The sequence below is a fragment of the Podarcis melisellensis genome (assembly GCF_964234715.1).
Source record: "Podarcis melisellensis genome assembly, chromosome: 5".
Lineage (NCBI taxonomy): Eukaryota > Metazoa > Chordata > Lepidosauria > Squamata > Lacertidae > Podarcis > Podarcis melisellensis.
Genome location: NC_138537.1, coordinates 38,175,938 through 38,197,092, shown reverse-complemented (window position 1 = coordinate 38,197,092; position 21,155 = coordinate 38,175,938). Strand labels below are relative to the sequence as shown.

Sequence of the window (21,155 nt, the reverse complement as noted above, 5' to 3'; positions counted from 1 at the left end):
GGGACGACAGAGGACGAAAGATCCCATAACTTTTCATAGCACAAATGTATTGGGGGTGGAGGTCCCACTCTTGCTGCACTAGAGCCCCTCCAGATGCATCCTCAGAACTTGTGACTCACAGGTTTCTGTGAGTGATCTATAGTTCCCAGTGCTGCCTTCATGCTGTGACTATATTCCTGTTGGCCACCGTCTCCCTCGCCCTGGGGCAGTCCAGTGTGGGAAGGGCTTGATTCAATGGTAGGAAAGCCGCAGTGGCATCTGACGCCTTGAGGTCCAGACATACAACAATCTGTACCTAATTTGGAATTTGGATCATTGTTATTTTTTATGTCCAGAGGATGTCTGGGAAATCTGAATGAATAGCAGATCATACTCTTGGTGGTTGTCGTCTTTGCTCATCTCTGTTATTGGAACTGAGATTTCCAACGTTGCTGTAATTTTAACAAAAGCGCAGCATCTTCAAGGCTTATCCTCAGACAATTTAGTTGCTCTTGCAAAATTTCCAACATTAGATGGGCAATGTGTTAACACTCGGGACCGCCTATAGGTGAACTGAGGGAGAGAAAAAAGCAAATAAATCAGGCCCTCGAGGTCTTTTTGGTGGCCCTTGGCAACATTTCACATGCCCCCCCCCGACCCTGAACTGCCTTCCAAAGTCAGGTAAGCATAGCGCTGGGCTTTGGGAAGGAGGCATGAGGGCTCTGGCAGGGTCCTAGAGCCCTCTTCCTCCTTCCCAAAGCCTAGTTAGCATTTTCCCAGATTTTGGAAGGATATGAAAGGGCTCTAGGACCCTGTCAGAGCCTCATGGCTTCCCAAAGCACAGCACCTCAGCTGGCTTTGGGAAGGCAGCACAAGAACTTGGGTTTTTCACCTCACTCCCTACCACCACGTGAAAAAGTAGTGTGTGGCCTACAGGCTCCGTGTCAAAGTACTTTTGCAGCCCACTTGGTATGAAAAGTTGGGCTGCCTTGGTCTAAATCTATGCATATCCTGGCTTCTTGTTCCCTGCACTTTTGCCCCCAGCTGAGCTCAACACACTCCTGCAAAGCCCTCCCATGGGCTTTGTTCTTCCCCAGCAAAGCTACCGTTCGTCACAACTTGAAGACTGTACTGTAGCGTTCCAAACCACAACTGAAATTTGAAATACATATTACAGCCACTTCCAGAGATGTCGACGATTTCTTCCAGATAGCTGCCTTGCACTGTCGTGCTCTGAACACCCAAAGTATGGACAACTGCCATTTGCGGCTTCATTGCAAATCTTTAGCTGGAATTCATTTGCAACATTTGCCTGTGAATACTAACCCAGCTTGCTAGAAGATATTCATATGATCAGGATTCTGAGATGCCTGAAGCCTTGCTACATGCATTGCAGAGTAATGGGAGGATTTGGGGTTAGGAATAATTAACGGCACAGAGGAGGTCCACATCCTGAAATGGTCTGTTTTCTTTTCCCATTGTCTTGTTGTCTGTGTGCTCCTAAGTCTGCTCTCTTTTCCCACCAGGGTTCCTATAATTTTAAAAGCTGAGCAAAAGGCAAATATATTACCAGCTGCACCCTTTTCACAATGTGGAGCCGACCGTGGTTGGAAACTCTGTACCTGATCCATTGTTCTGCTCATGCAGCATCTTAAGAGCTGAAAAGCCCAGTCAGAGTAGGGAGGGAGTAAGGCAACAACAATAAAATGAGTAAGAAAAAATACCTTACTTTGGTGGATGCTTTTCTTTAACAATAAATAGAGCACCTCGGGGGGGGGGGAGGAATCCCGAGCCTCCCTCCCTCCTGGACCATCCTTCTTTGCAGTCAATTAGCTTATGTCACTTCCCCTCACCTTGGGAGGAAATGGGCAGCCAAGCCTTTTGTTGTACTCAGTCTAAATGCGAATTTGATATGTGAGGAGCTCCAAGCTGCTCCTTCCAGCCGCATGGCTTTAACCAGCCTCTTTTGTTTCAGACAATAATGGAGTTTGAAACCAATGTTTTCCTATACTGATAGTATAGGAATATTTACCAAGTTGTATCCAAGCAACATCTTACTGCCTGTGCAACGTTTTCTGACCGCTCTATGGGAAAGCACAAGAACCTGGCCTTTAAATGGTTTTGTAAGTAAACCATTTTATAACTGTGGTCTATCTGTGTGCTAGGGGAAGTGGGAAACTGGAAGGAGCTCTTAAAAGAGACGTTTTGGAATTCACTGAAAAGGGCACATTTTAAGGTTTTGCAGCCTATATTTCCATGCTGTATGTTTTACCATATTAAATCTCTGCAAGGGTTCTCTCACTTGCCCCAAACTTGGATCTTGTCAGCCAGAATTCCCAACATGCTTTGCATTCAAAAAGTGCCTGGTTCAATTCCTGGCATTTCCAGCTAAGATTGGGAAGGACTATAAGGACCTGACTACTGTATAAGGAGAGCCAGTCAGTGACAATACTGTGCTAGATGGACCAATTGTTCTTCTGACTTGTACAAGGCAGCTTCCTATATTGCTTTCCTGGAACAGGCAGTTGTGTCAGTCTTATCATGGTCAGACCATTGTCTTGTAGAAGCTCAGATGTCTGTGGCACAAAGCCTTCCATTTCTGGGTCTGATTGGAATGTTATGCTCTGGAGATTGATGAATCCCCTTGGTTTCCAGCACAGCATGTATGCAGGGCGGTGGTGAAGAGGGAAGGATCTAGTCATAGACCTTTTTGTCGAGACTCAAGATGCTAATCAGGGCTGTTCCCTGTCAAGAACAGCCTGGAAGAAGTATTTGAACGGGTCCAAATTCACCACGATGGTGCAAAACGAATTGGCACAGAATGGTGCCCATGTTCTTCCTAGGCATTCATTTATTATCTTCCAAGGAAACAGTCCCCATTGTTAAAGAACTGCATTCTCATTTTTGTGGCCACAGTAATTGGATGTTTGCTATTATCTAGAGACCTTGCAGCTCTGCCTCTAATTCTACTGTTTTAATTTTAATGAGCTTCTCAAGCTGCATGTTTTCTCGCACTTTTCTCATCCCACCCCACCCGTCTCATAGCCGCCGCCTCGTCTCAGGGAAATCCACAGCTTCACCAACCTCAAAGTGAATATCTCTGTGTGTACATATCACACATTTACAATTAAAGCGCATGATTTATCCCAAATAATCATGTGAGCTGGAGCGTACCTTTCACAGTGCTGCAATTCAAAATGTCCTAATACTACAGTTCCCAGGACTCTTTGGAGAAAGCTATGTGCTCTACATGTGGTTTTTAATGCCTGGTTTGTACGCAGCTTAAACCCAGCAGCATCAGTTTCCTTTGTTTTCTGCGCATAGATTCCAAATTGAGTTTTGGCAGCATTTAGACAGGCAGCTAACTCCCTTCAACTGCAGTAATATTGGTGGTGTGAAGCACTGCCTAGTTATTTCAGAATCCCCTTTTTTCTGCAAAACTCTGGTGGGTGGGAATAATTACAGAGCCGGGAAGACAAGGCACATAACACACGCACATGGCTCTATCTTAATCTAGGCTTGCAGCATCACAGTAGATGAGATGATGATTTCAGGTGCACACAAAAGCTGAGCTCCTCCTCCTGCTCTTTATCTGCCATGCCCTCTGAACACTGGCTCTGCTGGAGAGGGAAATTCCTTTGCTTAAACATTAAAACCCAACCTCAAGAGGGCTGGGCAAAAGATGAAAAGCTCCCCAAGGCAGTACTTCTCCTCCTCTTTTTCAGGCTAGTTTCCATTTAAATGTCTGCAAAGGCAGCCTCCTGCTGTTGCTTATTTTGTGGCTGGTGGGAGGTCTCTTTCTCCCTGCGTCTTCAGGATCGGGCATTTCAGCAACTAGACACCAGAAAGCCACTTTCTGGCTTTCCTCTGCTGATGATGTTTGTGCTTCCCTTTGGGGAGAATGCCTCTTACCTTGCAGCCTAATAATAGCAGCTGGCTAAGCCTGGACAAATGGTTTTAGGTGGCACTGGGAGGAAAGCCTGATGAAGAGAAGCAGAGAGAGGGAGAATTCAGACTGTGGTCACCAGCCTGATACAACCCCTTCTTCTAGGAGGGGCAGGAACCTTGGAGGGCTGGGCCACTCCTTGTAGGTGCCCCCCAACAAGATGTTCCTGTAAGGTCTCTGAATGACCCAAGAGCAGAGGTTTAGGATATGAGGAGATTAGATGATGACCAGGAGTGACAAAGTTCTCCGATGTCTGCTCTGCTAATGGTCTGGGCTGTGCTTCTGCACTGGGGGATTGAGCAGACCCTGGCCAGAGGAGGAAAGTCATGGGAGCACTGCACAGGTAAGAAGGGCTGGGGTGTCAGTACTGGGGTGGCTGGCTACACTTCATCCTCTGATCTTCAGCTCCTCAAATGAACTTGCCTTCTAAATATGGAATCATGATTATATTGCAGAGCTCAAATACATGGGCTCCTAGGTCCTTATCACCACCACCGCCGAAATAAACCATGATGTGTGGAATTAAAAGATGGGAGGGACAGCAAAGATATCATGTAGGGTTGAAGTAGAATTTTTTTATATAAAACAACAGCAACAACTGGTTGCTTTGGACTTTTCTGTGTCAGGTTCCATTTCAGCTGTGCAGAACCCTTGTGCGGAGGAGCATCTCTTGGCGAGACAAGAACTGTGTTACTGTATTAGTTAACCTGGAAGTTAGTTTTCTTTCAGCTCTGTCGTGTTATCTAGTTGTGAGTGAAAGTGAGTTATGTTGATGAGCCTTTTGAGAGCAATGCTTTCCCCCCTCGCACTTGTTCTTCGATAAATCTCAGTTGATTAAAGCAAAAGTGCCATGCTGCCCGATCCTGTGCATGTTTGATCAGAGGTCCTCCTGTGGTTGATGTGTTTGGGATGGTAGCCGTAGTAAATTTACTAAAATATCATTTGATGGAAACTTTCACAGCATTCAGGAAGGAGAGGTTTTTGACACACACACCCCAGTCCCCTCTTCCAATTAGCCATGTATTCAAAGATGCATTCTTGGAAGTTGCAAATTCTTGGGGCTGTTAACTGTGATAGGGTTGCCATATTTCAAAAAGTAAAAACACCCCGAAAGTTGTTGACCTTTTTAAAGGAAAAGTTGTTGAGCTATTTTTTAGACAAACTCCAGCGTTGTCAAGCTTTTTTTTTTTTACAATTTTGTTTTTTTACAAATTGGCTTCAGTTTCAGCCCTTTGATCTCTACAGTTATTGTAATCACAGCCGTGGAGACATATATGCTGGGTCTGCTGAAATAACTTTTAGAAGGACCTTTTTAATACAGAAAACCCATGCACAATTGTTGCCCCTAATGAAGGCACTTGTTGAAATGTTTAGTCGCATTAATAAACTCTCCTGGCACCTGTTTGAAGCTCACCTTATTCTGCATTTCTGGGCAGATTTGGTGCTGTTATTATTATTTTTTAAATCCTTTCCACTTTTCTTTCTTTTTCTATTTCAGTCTCGCATATTAACATATTTTGTGTGGTAAGTGCTGCTCCACATGTTACAACACTGCTGCATTGAGGACACATCTGTCTAGCTATTGACATGCAACCCACATCACAAATGACCACGCAAGGGACATATGCCAACAAGCTGTGGTTTTCGGTGCTTCCCAAGTATGGGCACAGAGCAAAATAAACCCCACGTGTGCAACCATTGCACATTACTCTCTTCATCTGAGGTTTACATTCATTTCTAAAATGCATTCCTTCTGCATAGGAATTTTGTTCTACATCTAACAAAACAACTTTAGCTTTGAGACTCAGTTGAAATGTTCATGCTGTGCTGGAGCTACTGATCCTTGTTAAAAGCACCAGAGAAATTGTTTCTCTCTTTGCAAGTGTCTACATGAATATAGAAAATGAATGAGTTTGCCATTTTGAGCTGATGACTAGTTATATGCATTGCCTTCGTTTGCCTCTACTAAACAGTTATTTTGGGGTGGGCAGAGAGAATCTACCCCATAGTTAACTCACTGGGTTTTCAGGATTTGTCAATGTAATTTTAATTTTGCATAGAAATTAAACCATTTATATTTTGATTTGTTGTTAACAGCATTTAATACACAGCTTGTTTGCAAATAGAACTTCTAAGCGCTTTACTAATGGCAGGGATGACGCAAATCATAAACCTGACAGAAAGAATAAAAGCAAGTATAAACACAAAATGCTAAATTCCCCTTGGAATCACAAGAATTAAATCTAAAATATTCATATAACATGATAGTTTATGTGCCCATGGGCTTATCTGTAAGTGTAATTACAGCTAGGCATGCCTGGTCAACATTTTTTTGATGCCTTCTCTTGGCAAGCGGGAATATTGTAACAGGCAGCGATGTGGTTTCTGGATTGTCCCAAGACACATTGCAGTGAACGAGCTCAACAGGGTAGTCTGGAAATGTCCATTTACAAGTCCAAATCTATTCTGACATGTTTTCTTTTTTGCACACCATTTGAATTTTGGTGAGTTCAGCATTTCCCTGCACATATCTGAGGGTGTCCAGTGTTTGGAACTGGCCCGTAAGATACGTAACTAACAAGGAACCAATTGAATACACTTTTAAAAATATATCTGCACATATTTTCTCCCCTCACCAATACAAAATCAAAGCAGTTTCAGTCATTAGTAATCTGTCTTGCTTTGAACCTGAGAATAAAAACTCAATTCCAGTAAGAAAAAGGACTAGCGTCAATTTCAGCAGGGTCATTTCAAGGACAAAATCCTCCCGAGTACAGAACATTTCTGAATTACCCCTCCATGGAAAAAGGAGAGCAAAATGTTCGAACAGACTGCATAAGTTCTTCAAAGCTCTTTACAGTTACATATTGCTAAGTGCTTTTAGTCTTTGAAACTAAGTGATGAGTGATGTGTGATTATTTCTATTCCACTTGTGGTTCTTTTCCATTCATATCAGCAGTGGGAAACATGTGGCCCTCCAGATGTTGTTGGAGTCCCTACTCCTAGTCTAGCAACATCTGGAGGGTTCCTCACCCAACTGACCAAGCATAGCGAATCTCTCTCTCTCTCTCTCTCTCTCTCTCTCTCTCTCTCTCTCTCTCTCTCTGTGTGTGTGTGTGTGTGTGTGTAAGAGAGAGAGAGAGAGGGAAGTGTAAACTGAGTATATGTTACTTAAACTATTCTTCCATATGTGTCTTAAATAAGCAAGATTCTTTGATTCCTGAAGTTAGTAATCTAGGATAATGAACTGATTTCTGGACAGCACAGCAATACACAATTTTATGCTTGTGTATTGTACCTCTCCAGGGGCTTTCAAAAAGGGATTTAATATGGTGGTGGTGGTGTTGCAAATGGGTCATTGAGAACAGCTTTGGTTTTCCTCACCAAGGGTAAATTTGGGGGAGGGGAATACAGACTAGTGTTTTGATTTCGATGTTTTGTGGATGCTTCAAAAATCTTGTGCGTGCGAGGAGCACACCGATCCCAGAAGAAACACCTGGCTTGCTCCTGATGTCTCTCCACATAGTTGGGTTCTTCTTCTGGGGCCTCTGAGCAATCTCTAGGAATGCAAGTTTGATTTCAGCCCATTTCCTAGGTTTTCTTTATTTTAAATTACTGAAACAATTGCACAGTTATACTCTCCTGGAAGTGACATTGCCGGTGCCTTTCCCACTGTTAAAAAAACCATATTGCCTTATGTCAACTGTTGGAAGTTATTTAAAATGTAGTCAAGGGAAATAATGGGGGAATCCCCATTCCATGGTAAATTTTACCTTTTGAACCCCGGATGAGATTTCTTTTGCCAGGTTCAGGAGATTTTTTTTGTCTGCGTTTATTTTTACGGTGCGCTGAAGCAGGGAAATCCCCTCTGCATCCTGAGCCTTAATGTTCGGTATTGTAATACTGTACTGCATGACATTAATTTCCATATGTTATCCTTTCAGATGAAGGATTTGTGTGTTGCATGGAGTATTTCAAATATCTAGAATTGCGATAAGATCAGGATCTTCTATGGTTCTGTTACATAATCTAGACACAAGACAACAGCAGCCCCCTCTTAGACTACTTATATTGAATTTATCGGTGGCAGAAAATGTTGCATTTGTCAGGCAGTGGAAATGGCTTTCTGCACCATCTGCTAAATATTAACTCATTAAAATAACAGGGACCATGGAGATGGATAAATTAATGGATTGTATCTGAAGAAGAAACAATATTCAGTCTTAAGTTTTTTATTTGAAAAATGAGGGAAAGGCACCAGTGGCGTAGCGTGGGGGATGCAGGGGGGGCCAGCCGCACCGGGCGCAACATCTGGGGGTTAGGGTTAGGGGGTGCAAATCCACAGGTTAGGGGGCGCAAATTACTTGCCTTGCCCCGGGTGCTGACAACCCACGCTACGCCACTGAAAGGCACAGAAGCTATATCATGCTAGGCGAAGATCTCTTTTGTGTGTTAGTTTTTAAATCTGTTTCAATCTTAGTCTTTACCAAGGAAAAATAATTGTAACCCTTTGATGGTGGGTTTGGTGCACATTTCAGTACAAACTGCACATATTAGGTGTACCAACACCTTGACTGAGCAGTGGCTCAAGGCAACCAACTAGTACATATATTATTTATTATTCTTTATTAAATTTGTGAAGGAATTCCAGTGCAATCTAACTGCACAACCTTTGATTCTTTTCTTAGGATCTATTTACACAGTAGTTGTTAACCAGTCTGGTGCTACAGCACACAACTGGGAGCGTGGGAAATGCCAGCGGCACAGGAAAGCACATCTCTCATGAGCTGTGCCAGTTCTCAAAGTGAAATGTTTGCTTCAAGATTTTGCAGGAGCAGCGTGGGCTGTAAAGCAAATTCCATTTGCCCACATGAATGCACCAAATCTTCAGCATGAAGATGGATCCAGAAGCATGAAGGAGATGAAAGAATGGACAAGTGGGGGAACGTTCCCAAAGAACTCAGCCCTAGAGAAATATATAAAGCAAGACAACAATTTGCATAAGAGTGTATAAAAGCAATGGAAATACAGGGCTGTAGTCAACTAAATCCTACTCTGACCTGGTGAAATAAATGAACCTATGTTAGTTGTGGCCATTAACTTGAATAGGTCTACTCCAAGTAGGAATAGTGTTGGACGTTGCACACATACAACACTGTACTATTTCAGTTGTTCCATCTGCATAAGCATTGCAACTTGCCCGATGAAACACCCCCTTGTCCCCCCTGTGCTGCTCTTTTAGTTCTTTCAACCCCCTTGAGCCAATTTTTGGGGGGTGAAGGGGGAGGGGATGGGGGAAAGCCCTGTTGCACAAGTAACAATTAGTATCAATTGCATATGCATTTCAGCTGTAGACTGAAACATCTAAGGCAGTATTTGACTAAACAGTTCCCCTAGCATGAGGAGTTTTCAGTTCACAGTGAAAGTTCCCTGTGCAACCGCTAAATGTGTTCTAGTGGTGCCCCCAACCCTTCAGAACAAATTATGGGGTGCGAGCAGGGAGAAGAGAGTGTGGGGAGTTCCATTCTGCAGCTAAAATTCCTTGAGCTTGGGCAGTGCTTTTCAGTACAGCATACCAAGGTGTCAGTACAGCATACCATTGAGTGTCCCCAGGAAAAAAGCGCTGCACTTGGGGAACTCTTTAGTAAGAAGGCTGATCTAGAAAGCGCTCAAATGCAGCCTTTGTTTTGAGACAGGAATTTTTAAATTGAGACATGATGGGCATGCAGAGGCCCTGATCCACACCCCTTTCTAGAGTTTACCCACATAGGCTTCTGAGTTTCAGTTTAAAATAATTAACTGGAACATGTTCAACAGGAGAACTCAGCCAACTAGCCTTAAGTCTGAGAGCTGTGCTGAATTCCTGCTACAGGAATGGAGAATGGCCTCCATCTCTTAGGGCCTGGCACACATCTGCCATCCGACGAACAACCAGACTGATGGATAACTGGCAAAGTTGAACGCATTGCATGTACTGACAATACCAAAGGCTGATTCTCTCCAGTGTGGTTCAGAGACATGAGGAACCACTCCCAGTACACCTGGCAGGTGCTTCCATCACAATCTTTTAGAGCTGCCAGATCAAACCCACTGAACTGATGGTTGCACGTGGCCGATATTAAGATGTCATGTAGTTTTTAGAACACTTGTATATTATGCAACCTGATGCTTTTTTGAGTGTTTTCACACAGAAGATATGAGGGGCATATTCCTCACTCCCAACCCCAGATGTATAACTTCAAGGGAACAGGTTACTATGAATGTTTGCTGTGGAGATTTTGCAGGAAAGGCATTACGCTTGCAAGTTCAAACACCTTATACAAATGAAAAACTGACGTTTAAATCATATGCAGCATAAATATCTCAAGGAGGCTGTTGTGCTTGTGAGGACTTTGTGCATCCAGAGTGCTATGCCAGTTTGGTTATTTTAGAAGCAGCGCTGCAGTCAGGCTGCTTTCCCTCCCTGCTCCCTGCTTTCTTTTCTTTAGGGCCCAGAGTGGAGCTCCATCTCTTTGCCAGCCAAGGGAGATTTAGGCTCCTGTGTAACTTAAGAGCTTTTGAAAAGGCTGCCCCAGGCATTCCCTTGATCTCTCCGATGATGTGGCCCTCCTCAAGTCTCTGTTAAAAGTGAAAGAAGGATCTAGTCAGAGTCTTCGCAACATAATTTGCCTCACTTCTCTCAAGTATCCGCAGCTGCTGTTCTGTAATCATTAATAAGATTCTGCATAATCCCTCGCTGCACTTTAATCATTAAGAGCGTCTGTATAATGTGGGAGGTGAACTGAAAATAACTGCTTTGGCTTTCATTTTACGTCAGTTTGAGACCGAGGTGCTCCACCATCTCCAAGGAATCTGTCTGCAAGCCACAGACAGCTGAGCTGCTCAAAGTGCCTGTGGTAACCTACCACAGTCAGTCTTCCCATTGAGAAAAGAAACGCGGAGCAGCTTTGTCTACTTGAGGAGGAGCATCACCCCTAGGGATCTAGGAGAAGGGATCTGATTTTTTTAAAATGGGTAGTTCATTTACATCAGGGGGTGTCAACATTTTTGGACTCCCATGGGCCAGCGGTGGAGTGTGCTTTAATGGCGTCCAGGGCGGGCGCACACATGTGCCGGGAGCAGTGGCGTACCATGGATTGTCAGCACCCGGGGCAAGGCAAGTAATTTGACCCTCTAACCCGTGGATTTGCGCCCCCTAACCCTACCCCCCTAACCCTACCCCCCAGATGTTGCGCCCGGTGCGGCCAGGCCCCCCTGCACCCCCCACGCTACGCCACTGGCCGGGAGAGCTGGACAAAAGGAGCCCACTGCATGCCAGCCTAGCCCTTGCCAAAGCGATACCAGCCCTGAGCCTCTTTGCAAGGCTGGAATGATCCCAGCCTCATGAAACAGCACAAAGCTGGTTTGGGGAGGGCAGTGGGGGCAGCAGTCCCACCCAAGAAATGTGCCCCCCCAAGCCCATGCCATGGGCACATTTACAAACTAGAAAAACTGTTGTGGGCATCCGGCATGCAGCCATGCACCCTCCCTCACATGCACACAGGGTTCCTGCAGACACCCCTTTTTTTCACATCCATGATCCTTTGTGCTCATGATGCTATTAGGTGCTCAAACATAATCCCACTTTCAACATGGTTTGCATCTGCAAAAGTTTGGGGGCAGTCGCACTGCTTCATTTCCAATCAGTGCATATCCCATCACTTCCTGCTTCCTGTTTATTTTTGTCCTAGTTTTGTTGCTCTGTAGCCTCCCTGGGCAACAGTCATGTGGTAGCATTGAGGAAATGTCACACAACAAATGAAAGCAGAATAAATCTGCCACTAATATAGCACCTGTGTGGAGGGGCACTCACTCGCCCCTCTCCTGTAACCCTAGTCATTAGGTTTGGGAGAAAAATAAGGAAACAAGAAGCCAAACCTATTTTAGATGTTATATATGCATGCATGGAGGTGCAGAAGTTTGTTGTATATGACCTTACCTCCATGCATCCATCTGAAGATACATCAAAACGTGTAGGGTCTTTTAGATCTCAAAACTAATATGTATAAATGTACATATGCCTCTCACCATTCTTGCATTCATAAAACATCTGCAAGGGGGCAAACTTGAGGGGTAGGGAAAAGCCCAGTAGCTTTGATGTGACTAATGGCATGCTGACTGATACAGGAAATGAAAACAAAATTAATGACAGCATCCAACCAACTCTGGTGAATCAGTTGCAGGCACAGGATAATTTATTTTGCCATTCTTTAGTTGGGATAGATGAATGCAAGGTTTTTGAGTTGCACAACTCTTCAAGGTAGCTTATTCAACCTAGATCAAGAGAAAAGCTGGCTGCCTGTGTGCTGTGGCTGCCCAGCTGGACTTATTGGCTCTTAATCCCAAACGAGGAAGGTTAGAACCACAACTCAAGGCTGTCTACATTTACCATACTTTTAAAGCACATGACTCCCGCCCCCCCCAAAAAATAATTCAAGGAACTGTTGTTGGTTAACAACAGGTGCTGGAAATGGTACCTCTGTGAGGGGTAAACTGCAGTTCCCATAATTTTGCGGGGGGAGTCATGTGTGTATGGAGCCTTCCTTACTTCCAACTATTACCGGTAATGACAGAATTGCAAAATGACTATCTTTTCAATACAATTATCAGGCAATATTCTTGCAGTGGCTCAAGACCACCATTTCCTCTTGCTCCTTAGGCAAAGAATAGCAGTTAATTTAAAATGTGGGTATCTTTTTTTCCTTTTTAAGGAAAGAAATTATATAGGTGCTGCATAAGCATGTGGAGCCTCCAGGTAAGGTTTAATCCCTTCCTATTTGCCCCCCCCCAAGCACAATATTTGGGAAGACATCAAACGGCGGGTGTTTTCCCTGCTGCTAAATGGACCTAATTTGGTGTTGCTGGTGTTTGTTTGAAACACCGCAGACAATCTTCACGCGGCTCAGCTGGTCCTGCAAGGCTGGTGTCTGTGCTTACCAGATGTTTTCTGTCATAGAGGCTTATCCTCTTTCTCTCAGTCCATGTGATTCCCTAGGGCCACACATGTGTCTTGCTTTCTTCTGTGAATAATTTGAATTATTTGGAAACTGCCTATCTTTTTGTGGAGACGTATGTAGATTTGAGTGAGTTTGTTGCGTAACAAAGACAGCTAGGCTTGAGGCCAAATCCCTGGAACCTCATATTTATATCTATCTAGTAATGCTGCAGTTGTCGGATTCTGAAATCACCTGTTTGTAGAGCATTCATCCTGATTTGATTGCACAAAACTCACATGGAGGTTAGACGATGTCTGGTCTTTATTAAACGGCTCAGGACTGCAATGCCTCAAGGACTGCTTCTCACCATATAAATTCATCCTGGCTATGTTCATCATCTGAGGCCCTTCTTTGTGTGCCTCTCCAGTGGCTCTCAGTTTGTGAAATTCTCTCCCCAGTGAGGTTCACCTGGCACCTTCATTATATAGTCATACCTCGTGTTATGTTTGCTTCACGTTGCGGCTTTGCAGGTTACGAACGTGGCAAACCTGGCAATGTTTACTTCCGGGTTCGCCGCGTGCGCATGCACAGAAGTGGCACTCTACTTACGGACTTTTCAGGGTGCGAACGGCACCCCAGAACAGATCACATTTGTAAGTAGAGGTATCCCTGTATATATATTTAGGTGACAGGTGAAAATGTTCCTCTACAACCAGATCTTTGGCTGATTTATATTTTACCGCCTTTTAAATGTGTTTGTGGGAGGGTGGGGCTATTGTTTCATTATTTTGGTTTTAACTACTTACTTGCGATTTCATATTGTATTTCTGTCTTGTGGACTGCCCTGAGATGGAATAAGTGTTTAGTTTCAAAAAATAAAAGGCGCTTGCTTAGAATAAGGGATATCTGGCAACCATAGGACTTGATGGTCCACTTTCAGTTCTATGTCAAGGTCCTTATCTCTTTTTCGTTTTTTAAAAAAACAAAAACAGAGGGATTAAAAGAAAAATCTTTTGCATGCATCCAGCTAATCAGTTCTTCCCATTATTTTGATTAATCTGGAAGCCGGTTTCCTGGCATAAGTGCCCGGCCTTTCAGGAACAGCCTTTGCAGCCCTTGGCTGTGTTTCCCCAGTTTTAGTAATGCGTTTTGGTCCTGTCTCTGGTTTAGATCTGCGTCCTTTGGATATTCTCTCCGAAGTGGTTCCTGTGAATGGGGTGAAGAGTGGGATACGGATGATCCAGATCCAAGGAGCACGTGGCTTCCAGTTCTCTGCAATGCGCCCTCGCTTTCTCAGTTTTCCAGCATCACGGATTTTCATATACTGTGACATCTTCCCAGAGGAATTCTCCATTGTGGTCACCCTAAAAGCTTTCCCCATGCAGTCCAAGGTAAGCATGTGGTAGGTTGTTGTTGTTTTTTTACACTAGAGCAGAATCATGTATCCACCGATAAAATTGTGGTTGGTAAATTCAGTCTGCTAAACCTGAGCTTAATTAATACTGTAATCAATTTGGCAAACTTTGCAATATCATGTGATTTAAATAGCTCATTCCATATAAACTGTGACTGGAACAGTTGTTGGCAAATTACTTGGATGTAAATGTACTCGGATGCCTGATAGAATCACTATGCATAATTTATGCTGTAGATGATGAAATAAAACTGTCACAGGTGACAAGAGATAATCTTTAATTGGTCACGATGTACTTTATGAATTATATCCTTAAAAAAAAGAACTTGGAAAAACATCCTGGGGTTTGCTTTTTTACTGGATTGTGATAGCACAGGAAACAAAATGAAACTGGAGTTTGATTCTATCTTTATTTGGAAGTTAGGCTGTGTACACACTCCCTGTTCACTCTGCATCCAGTGCGTTCCCACCACAGGTTTGGGAATCGGTATACGCATAATGTTTGCCTCTATCCTGTCATTTCTTATGAAATACAGTGGTACTTTGGTTCTCAAACTCAATCCGTTCTGGAAGTCTGTTCAACTTCCAAAACGTTCAAAAACCAAGGCGCGGCTTCTGATTGGCTGATTGGCCCCAGAAACAATGTCGACAGCTGAAATGGATGTTCGGCTTCTGAAAAACGTTCACAAACCGGAACACTTACTTCCAAGTTTATGGCATTCGGGAGCCAATTTGTTTGTCAACTAAGCCATTCGGGGACCAAGGTTCCACTATACTGTGTTTTGAGATGTTCCCTGCCATACCAGTTTCAATCTGAAGTTAGCCAGAGAACCCCCTAGATGAGTTTTAAGGTGGTGTACACAGGGAACTGGGAATTGTAGTTCTCTGAGGTGAATAGGTTCGTCCTAACAACTCTCAGCACTCTTGACAAATCGCACTTCCCAGGATTCTTTGGAAGGAAGCCATGACAGTTAAAAGTGGTATGATACTGCTTTAAATGTATTGTGAAGCTGGGGCCAGAGTGCTTAAAAAAACAAATTAGTGATTCACATGCTGGTAGAAGAAAATAATGTATTTCAGGCTGACAAGCTTAACTGTGTTTTCAAAAAATGAGTTTTGGAGGACATTTATTCTGTGAACCTTATTGTTCCTCCGATGCTTATGATTAAAGGTTTTCTTTTCTTTTTCACAAAATATTTTGACAGGTCAGGTTGATAAATAGGAGGAGCAGGGGGAAGCTTTCTGACTAACAGCCTTTAACTGTCCTTTCAGAGAAACGAGTACATCTTTACGGTTTTGGAGGAAAACAGTGACACTCTGCTGCTTGGACTCCGATATTCGAGGAATAAAATTCACTTCATCTTCTGGAGCAGAGAGCTTTCCAATGGCTGGCAGACACGGGTCACCTTCCGGGACATATTTTTGGCAGACAATCAGTGGCACACACTGGTACTGGCAGTAACTAAAGGCTCCTTCTCTCTCACTGTGGACTGCAACATCCCCACAGATGTGTACGTGAAGCACGTACAATTCAGGGGTAATTTTGCCACCACCGCCATCCCTGGGTTGGGGCTGCATGGAAAATTGCACTGCCCAGAACTGGGAAGTCTGAAGGCTTTGTGCAAAACGTGGGAGCTCTTCTCATCAGGTCCTAGCCAAAATCTGCCTCTGGTTTTCTCCAGGCACACATGCACCTCCGTCCACCTTCCAGAAAAGCAAGAGACAAACATGATCACTGGAGGGAGCGGCCTATGGGAGGGTGTGTGAGAATGTAAGAAAAGCCTGCTGGATCAGGCCAATGGCCCATCTAGTCCAGCGTCCTGCAGAGAACCCCAGGGGCTAAAGGGCTGCATTTGGGGCCCCTACCCGCTGTCTAATGGTGCTCTGTACTCCATTCTGGCCTCCAGACTATGAAAGTGGGATTGTAGATGGGGGGGGGGGGTAACCAACTAGGTCAACAAGATGCAATGTCATGGGAGCAATTAGCCTGTCATAGCTGCCCGGAAGGACTGAAGGCACAAATGGATTGCAGAAACAGCAGATAAACTGCAACCCTATTTTGCACAACTTTATAAACAAAAATATAGCACAGGCGACTCCCCATTTACATGCACTCAAAAGGTGCACGACTCTGCATACACGCAGGCTTTCCCAATGGTCTTTCAAATACAGCGGTACCTCGGGTTTCATATGCTTCAGGTTACATACGCTTCAGGTTACAGACTCTGCTAACCCAGAAATAGTACCTCGGGTTAAGAACTTTGCTTCAGGATGAGAACAGAAATCATGCTCCGGTGGCGCGACAGCAGCAGGAGGCCCCATTAGCTAAAGTGGTACCTCAGGTTAAGAAAAGTTTCAGGTTAAAAACGGACCTCCGGAATTAATTAAGTACTTAACCCGAGGTACCACTGTATATGCAATTTCACTTAAATGCGAGGTGCCTTGGAATGAAACCCCTGTGTGAATCGGGAGTTGCCTGTAAAAGGTTTACTCCCTGACTCCCAGAGGAGCATAACAGTCTGAGCCAGACACCGTGTATTGTCCAAGACTGATAAGCTAAGAACAAATCTTTGTGTCCCATCATGGCTTCTTTGAAATGAAACAAACCACACCCCCTGACTTGGACATAATGCCAAGCTAGGGGGCCATGGTTTGCTGCTCCTATTCAGACTAGGGAAGGTGCTGAAGCAGGAACTTCCTGTGTCTTCATGGTAAACCTTACTGCAAGGGGCCATTTTCCAGCCTGCATTCCCTTCTAGGCAACATTTGGGGAGTGTGTGTGACACATTCCAGGGGTGGGCGGAGCCTAGAGTAAAAGTGGGCGGAGCAATGAATATGCATTTTATAGTAAGCTAGTTTCTGTACACAAACACCTCTCTATCCTTCATCCAGGGAAGCAAGGGGCGACAGCAGAGAGTTCAAGGACATTCCAGCCAGGCAAAAGAACTCAAGGAGATTGTGAAGTAGGGCCATTAGAAGGTGTGGCTGGGAAGGATTCTGGCCTGGGGAGAGTCTCAGGGGCCAGAGAGAAAGGCTTGAGGGGCCACAATAGGCTCATGGACTTCAAGTTCCCCAACCCTTGATGTGTGAATGCACACATCAAGAGCCCAGATGAAAGGTGTAAGTCTATTTACCTCTGCTGTTACCAGTGATGATGACTTAACTGTTTGGATACATATGTGCTTTCCTTTTTATTCACCTTAGGATTACAGATGCTGTTTTCCCCACATCTTTGACTGTGACAGGATCCCGGTTTTATGTAGGGAGCAGAAGGAGAAGAAAAGGTTTCTTCACTGTAAGTACACTATTTGTGTTGAAGAGATTACCATAGCCATTCAGCATACAATGGGCTGGCTCTGCCGTACATGGGGGTGGAGATGTGCATTATCAGTGCATGCCCGTTTAATATCACTTTAACTTTCATTGGTGCCCCCAATAGATTTTGATAATTATAGCTTGGCAAGATACTGTGAATTCCTTGTTTGAGATTCCTACCACCCCCTCCCCTTGTGGAAATAGTTCCCTTGATTCTCTGAGGAAACTGACCAATTTAAGTCTGATATAGAGACAAGTAGAGACTGCAACAAAATGTTGCAGCATACCCATCCTTCTAACAATGGGAAGGGCCAAAGCTCAGTGGTAGAGCACGTGTTTAACTTGCAGAAAGTCCCATGTTCAATCCCTGGCTCCTCCAAGAAGGAGGATTAATTCTCCTACTGAGAATTAGTTAACTATTGATAGCCAGCAAATAGAAATAACGCTGAGGCAGATGGACTGAGGGTCTGGCTCCACATGAGCCAGTTTTCTATGTTCTTCCTAACAGGAATACTTCTGTTTCAGCCAGTCATTACCACCAAGCAGGGCGTTCCACTCCCCACCGCTCCCCTAGTTCTCTGTTTTTCTTTTCTGGCTGACACTTAACATACCTGGGGCCTGTTCTGCAGTTACATGCTCCTGTGTAGTGGTGGAGCAAGAGACACTGCAGGTGAAGTCGAACTCTGAGGATAATGGAGGAGCCATGTTTTCAGACCAAGGCAGTGTTGAAGACTAGTGCATCATCTGACTCCGAACCCTCTTCAGCAGTGCTGGCTGGTGGCTATTGGGATTGGTGGGCCAGAAGGCAGGAAGGTCAACAGTGGGTGGAGCCAAAACCAATGAGAGGCGGAGCCAACTGATTCTATTTTTGTCCCTGTCTTCCTTCAGGCTGAGGGGCAACGCTGAGACTCATGAGAAAGAAGGGGACAGGCAGTGTCAACCAGTGGCGGAGGAAGCATAGGGGCAGGGTGAGGGTGAGGCGATCCACCCAGAGCGGTGGGGTGAGGATGGGGCAATCTGCCCATAGGGGCGGGGTGCACCATGGAGCCTCCGGAGTCTTCCTGCGTCCTCCCAGTCAGCCGCCCTACAGCTGCAGAGGAGGCAGCGGGTGGACCGTTTGGGCCGCACAGAGCCTGTGCACACCCAAGCCACCGTGTCTCTTCCAGGAGAAAGGCATGACTCAGGCATGCTGCAGCCCCCACGGGGAGTGCTGCCCACCATTTTGTCACCCCCATCAGTGGTGACACCCGAGGTGGCCCACACCCACTGCACCCCCCTTCCTCCGCCCCTGGGGCCACCCTCTAGACCAGCCTTTCTCAACTTGTGGGTCCCCAGATGTTGTTGGACTACAACTCCCATCACCCCTAGCTAGCAAGGCCAGAGCTCAGGGATGATGGGCGTTGTACTCCAACAACATCTGGAGACCCACAGGTTGAGAACCACTGCTCTTAGACTATTTGTACAGTAAGTAAGAAGGCAGACAGGTAGGGTGGCTGAAGGCAGACTGAGGTTGGTGGGTCAGTGCCCCATTTGCCCTAGAGGGCCAGCCTTCACTGCTTTTCAAGCCGACACAGGTACCCTGAGGTAGGGGACGTGACAATTTTATGTAGGCTGTGAGGTGAGATATTGATAAAAAGTGGTCTGCGTTAAGAGTTTCTGTGACATTCATCAGCCATGTTCTGTGCAGGCCTCATAAACCTCTGGAGTATGCAAAGCTCTGCATAAAGATCAAACCAACTTCAGAACAGACCCTGAGGGAATCACACTGATGGAAGCCATGGTACTAATCTGCTAGGAATGCTTTGGCTTTCCCTCTCTCTTCTAGCATTTCCAGATAAACAGCAGATGCATACATGGAACAGCTTCTGTTCATTTCTGGGTTGCTGGCGATAATTTTTAGCCATTTTCTCAGATAGATCAGCAGGCTTTCATGAGCAGACATTGCAACAGATACATAATACCGTGTGTGGCTGGGACTGGGAGACACGATTGAGTGAGAGATAAAATTCTATTTTCCCTTCTTTTAAAACTAACTTGTGAAAAGAAGCCGACAGGAGCAGAGAAGCGTCTGGTTCAAGATAACTCAGCCTTTGGGGAGGAGGATCTGAGTGTTCCATGCCCTCAAATTATGGACAAGATAAAAGCTGATAATAAGCCTACAAAGCCAAAGGAAAGCCAATCTGATGGCCAATGATTTTCATAGCAAAAATCACAGGCAGAAAGACACAGAAACCTCTTAGGCAAGAAAGATGAGTCAAGGGTAGGGATGGGGCAGAAATTGGGTTCAGTTACCATTTCAAGGCAAACTTGCAGAAATTTTCCGAAACAAAATGTGAAACGGAACACAGCCACCCTTTGAAATTCACACTCCACCAGTTTTTGCATTATAGTTCTCCAGTCAAGTAATGTGCACAAAATGCTTATACTAAGTTAAAGTGTGCCTATAAATACATGTATTGGTGAGAAGGTTATATGAAAGTGCATTATATTACACAAATTGCTTTGAAAAAAATGTGTGTATGAGGAAAAATTGCATAAAACAATGTGCATATTAGGAGAAATGTGCAGTAAAATGTTACCGAATTTTCATTAGGACTTTTTTAAAAAATACAAATGTGTGCTATATGTGGAGAACTGAAGACTGGAAAAACAAGAAGTGGAGAGAAGCCAGAACCAGCACTTTCATTCATCTCTGGTCCATGTGATATCTGAAGAGAACACAGATATACTGAAACAATGAGAAACCCAGTGGAACACTAATAATCCAGCCATCTGTGGGGATTTTATTTATTTATTTATTTTCAAAATGTCTGTGCCACTTGCAGTTTAACAAAACTTCCAGGGTAGCTCATAATAGTCGTTGAAACAATTTCAGATAGCTATAGATATCACTTAACAATGATGGAACTGTAAAAAACCTAAAGAGAGTAATAAAAACTAGCAGCAACCAATAAAATTTATTGGATTAAAACCAGCTGCCATGTTGGAAAGGCTGACTAAATAAAAATGTCTGCTGCTGGAAGGACATCTAATTCAGTACCAGGCAAGGCTCTCTGGGGAGAACATACGATGTGTGGGCTGCCAGAAGGACCAGGGAAAGTGGTGGGACCCCTTTCTTCTGTCATCACCAATCTCATTTCAGAAGGCAGAGGGATTTTAAGTAGGGATGGGAGAGAAATTTGATTCAGCTTGCATTTAAATGTAGACTTAGCTAATTCACACTTCTCCAGATTTTGCAGAGCAGTTCTCCAGCCAAGTAATGTGTACAAAAATGCACATACTAGGGTAAATTGTGCATATAAATTCATATGTATGCTACTGAAAGTAGCGTACAAAAATGCATAGGTGAAAATGCTTTGCAAAAAATGTCTATATTAGGCAAAACTGCATACAAAATGTGTATTTAGGAGAAATTTGCACTAAAATGCTGCTATGTTTTCAGGACGACTTTAGAAAGTAATAATCACATGCTGATGTAGAAATATGGAGAACTGAACTTAAAACTGGACAAATGAGATAATGAAAT

The 21,155-nt window shown here is 44.3% G+C and overlaps 1 protein-coding gene and 1 long non-coding RNA gene across 3 annotated transcripts in view; one reads left to right on the top strand and one right to left on the bottom strand.

Annotated features, from left to right (window-relative positions):
• The first annotated feature begins 3,708 nt into the window (after positions 1 to 3,708).
• The window catches only part of TSPEAR (thrombospondin type laminin G domain and EAR repeats), a 38,018-nt gene continuing 20,571 nt past the window's right edge, over positions 3,709 to 21,155 (top strand). The window contains exons 1-5 of one of the 2 annotated variants that reach the window (XM_081910407.1): positions 3,709 to 4,268; positions 12,676 to 12,719; positions 14,071 to 14,291; positions 15,587 to 15,825; positions 17,519 to 17,609. In XM_081910407.1, the coding sequence (XP_081766533.1) occupies positions 14,136 to 14,291; positions 15,587 to 15,825; positions 17,519 to 17,609 (486 nt within the window). In that variant the 5' untranslated portion in view covers positions 3,709 to 4,268; positions 12,676 to 12,719; positions 14,071 to 14,135. The remainder of the gene's footprint in view (positions 4,269 to 12,675; positions 12,720 to 14,070; positions 14,292 to 15,586; positions 15,826 to 17,518; positions 17,610 to 21,155) is intronic. The other variant, XM_081910406.1, reaches the window with a different exon arrangement.
• Positions 10,060 to 18,935, bottom strand: LOC309369660. Its single transcript, XR_014168234.1, has 2 exons — positions 18,241 to 18,935; positions 10,060 to 10,543 (listed from the first exon to the last, which is right to left on the bottom strand). It is a non-coding gene; the product is annotated as an uncharacterized lncRNA (long non-coding RNA).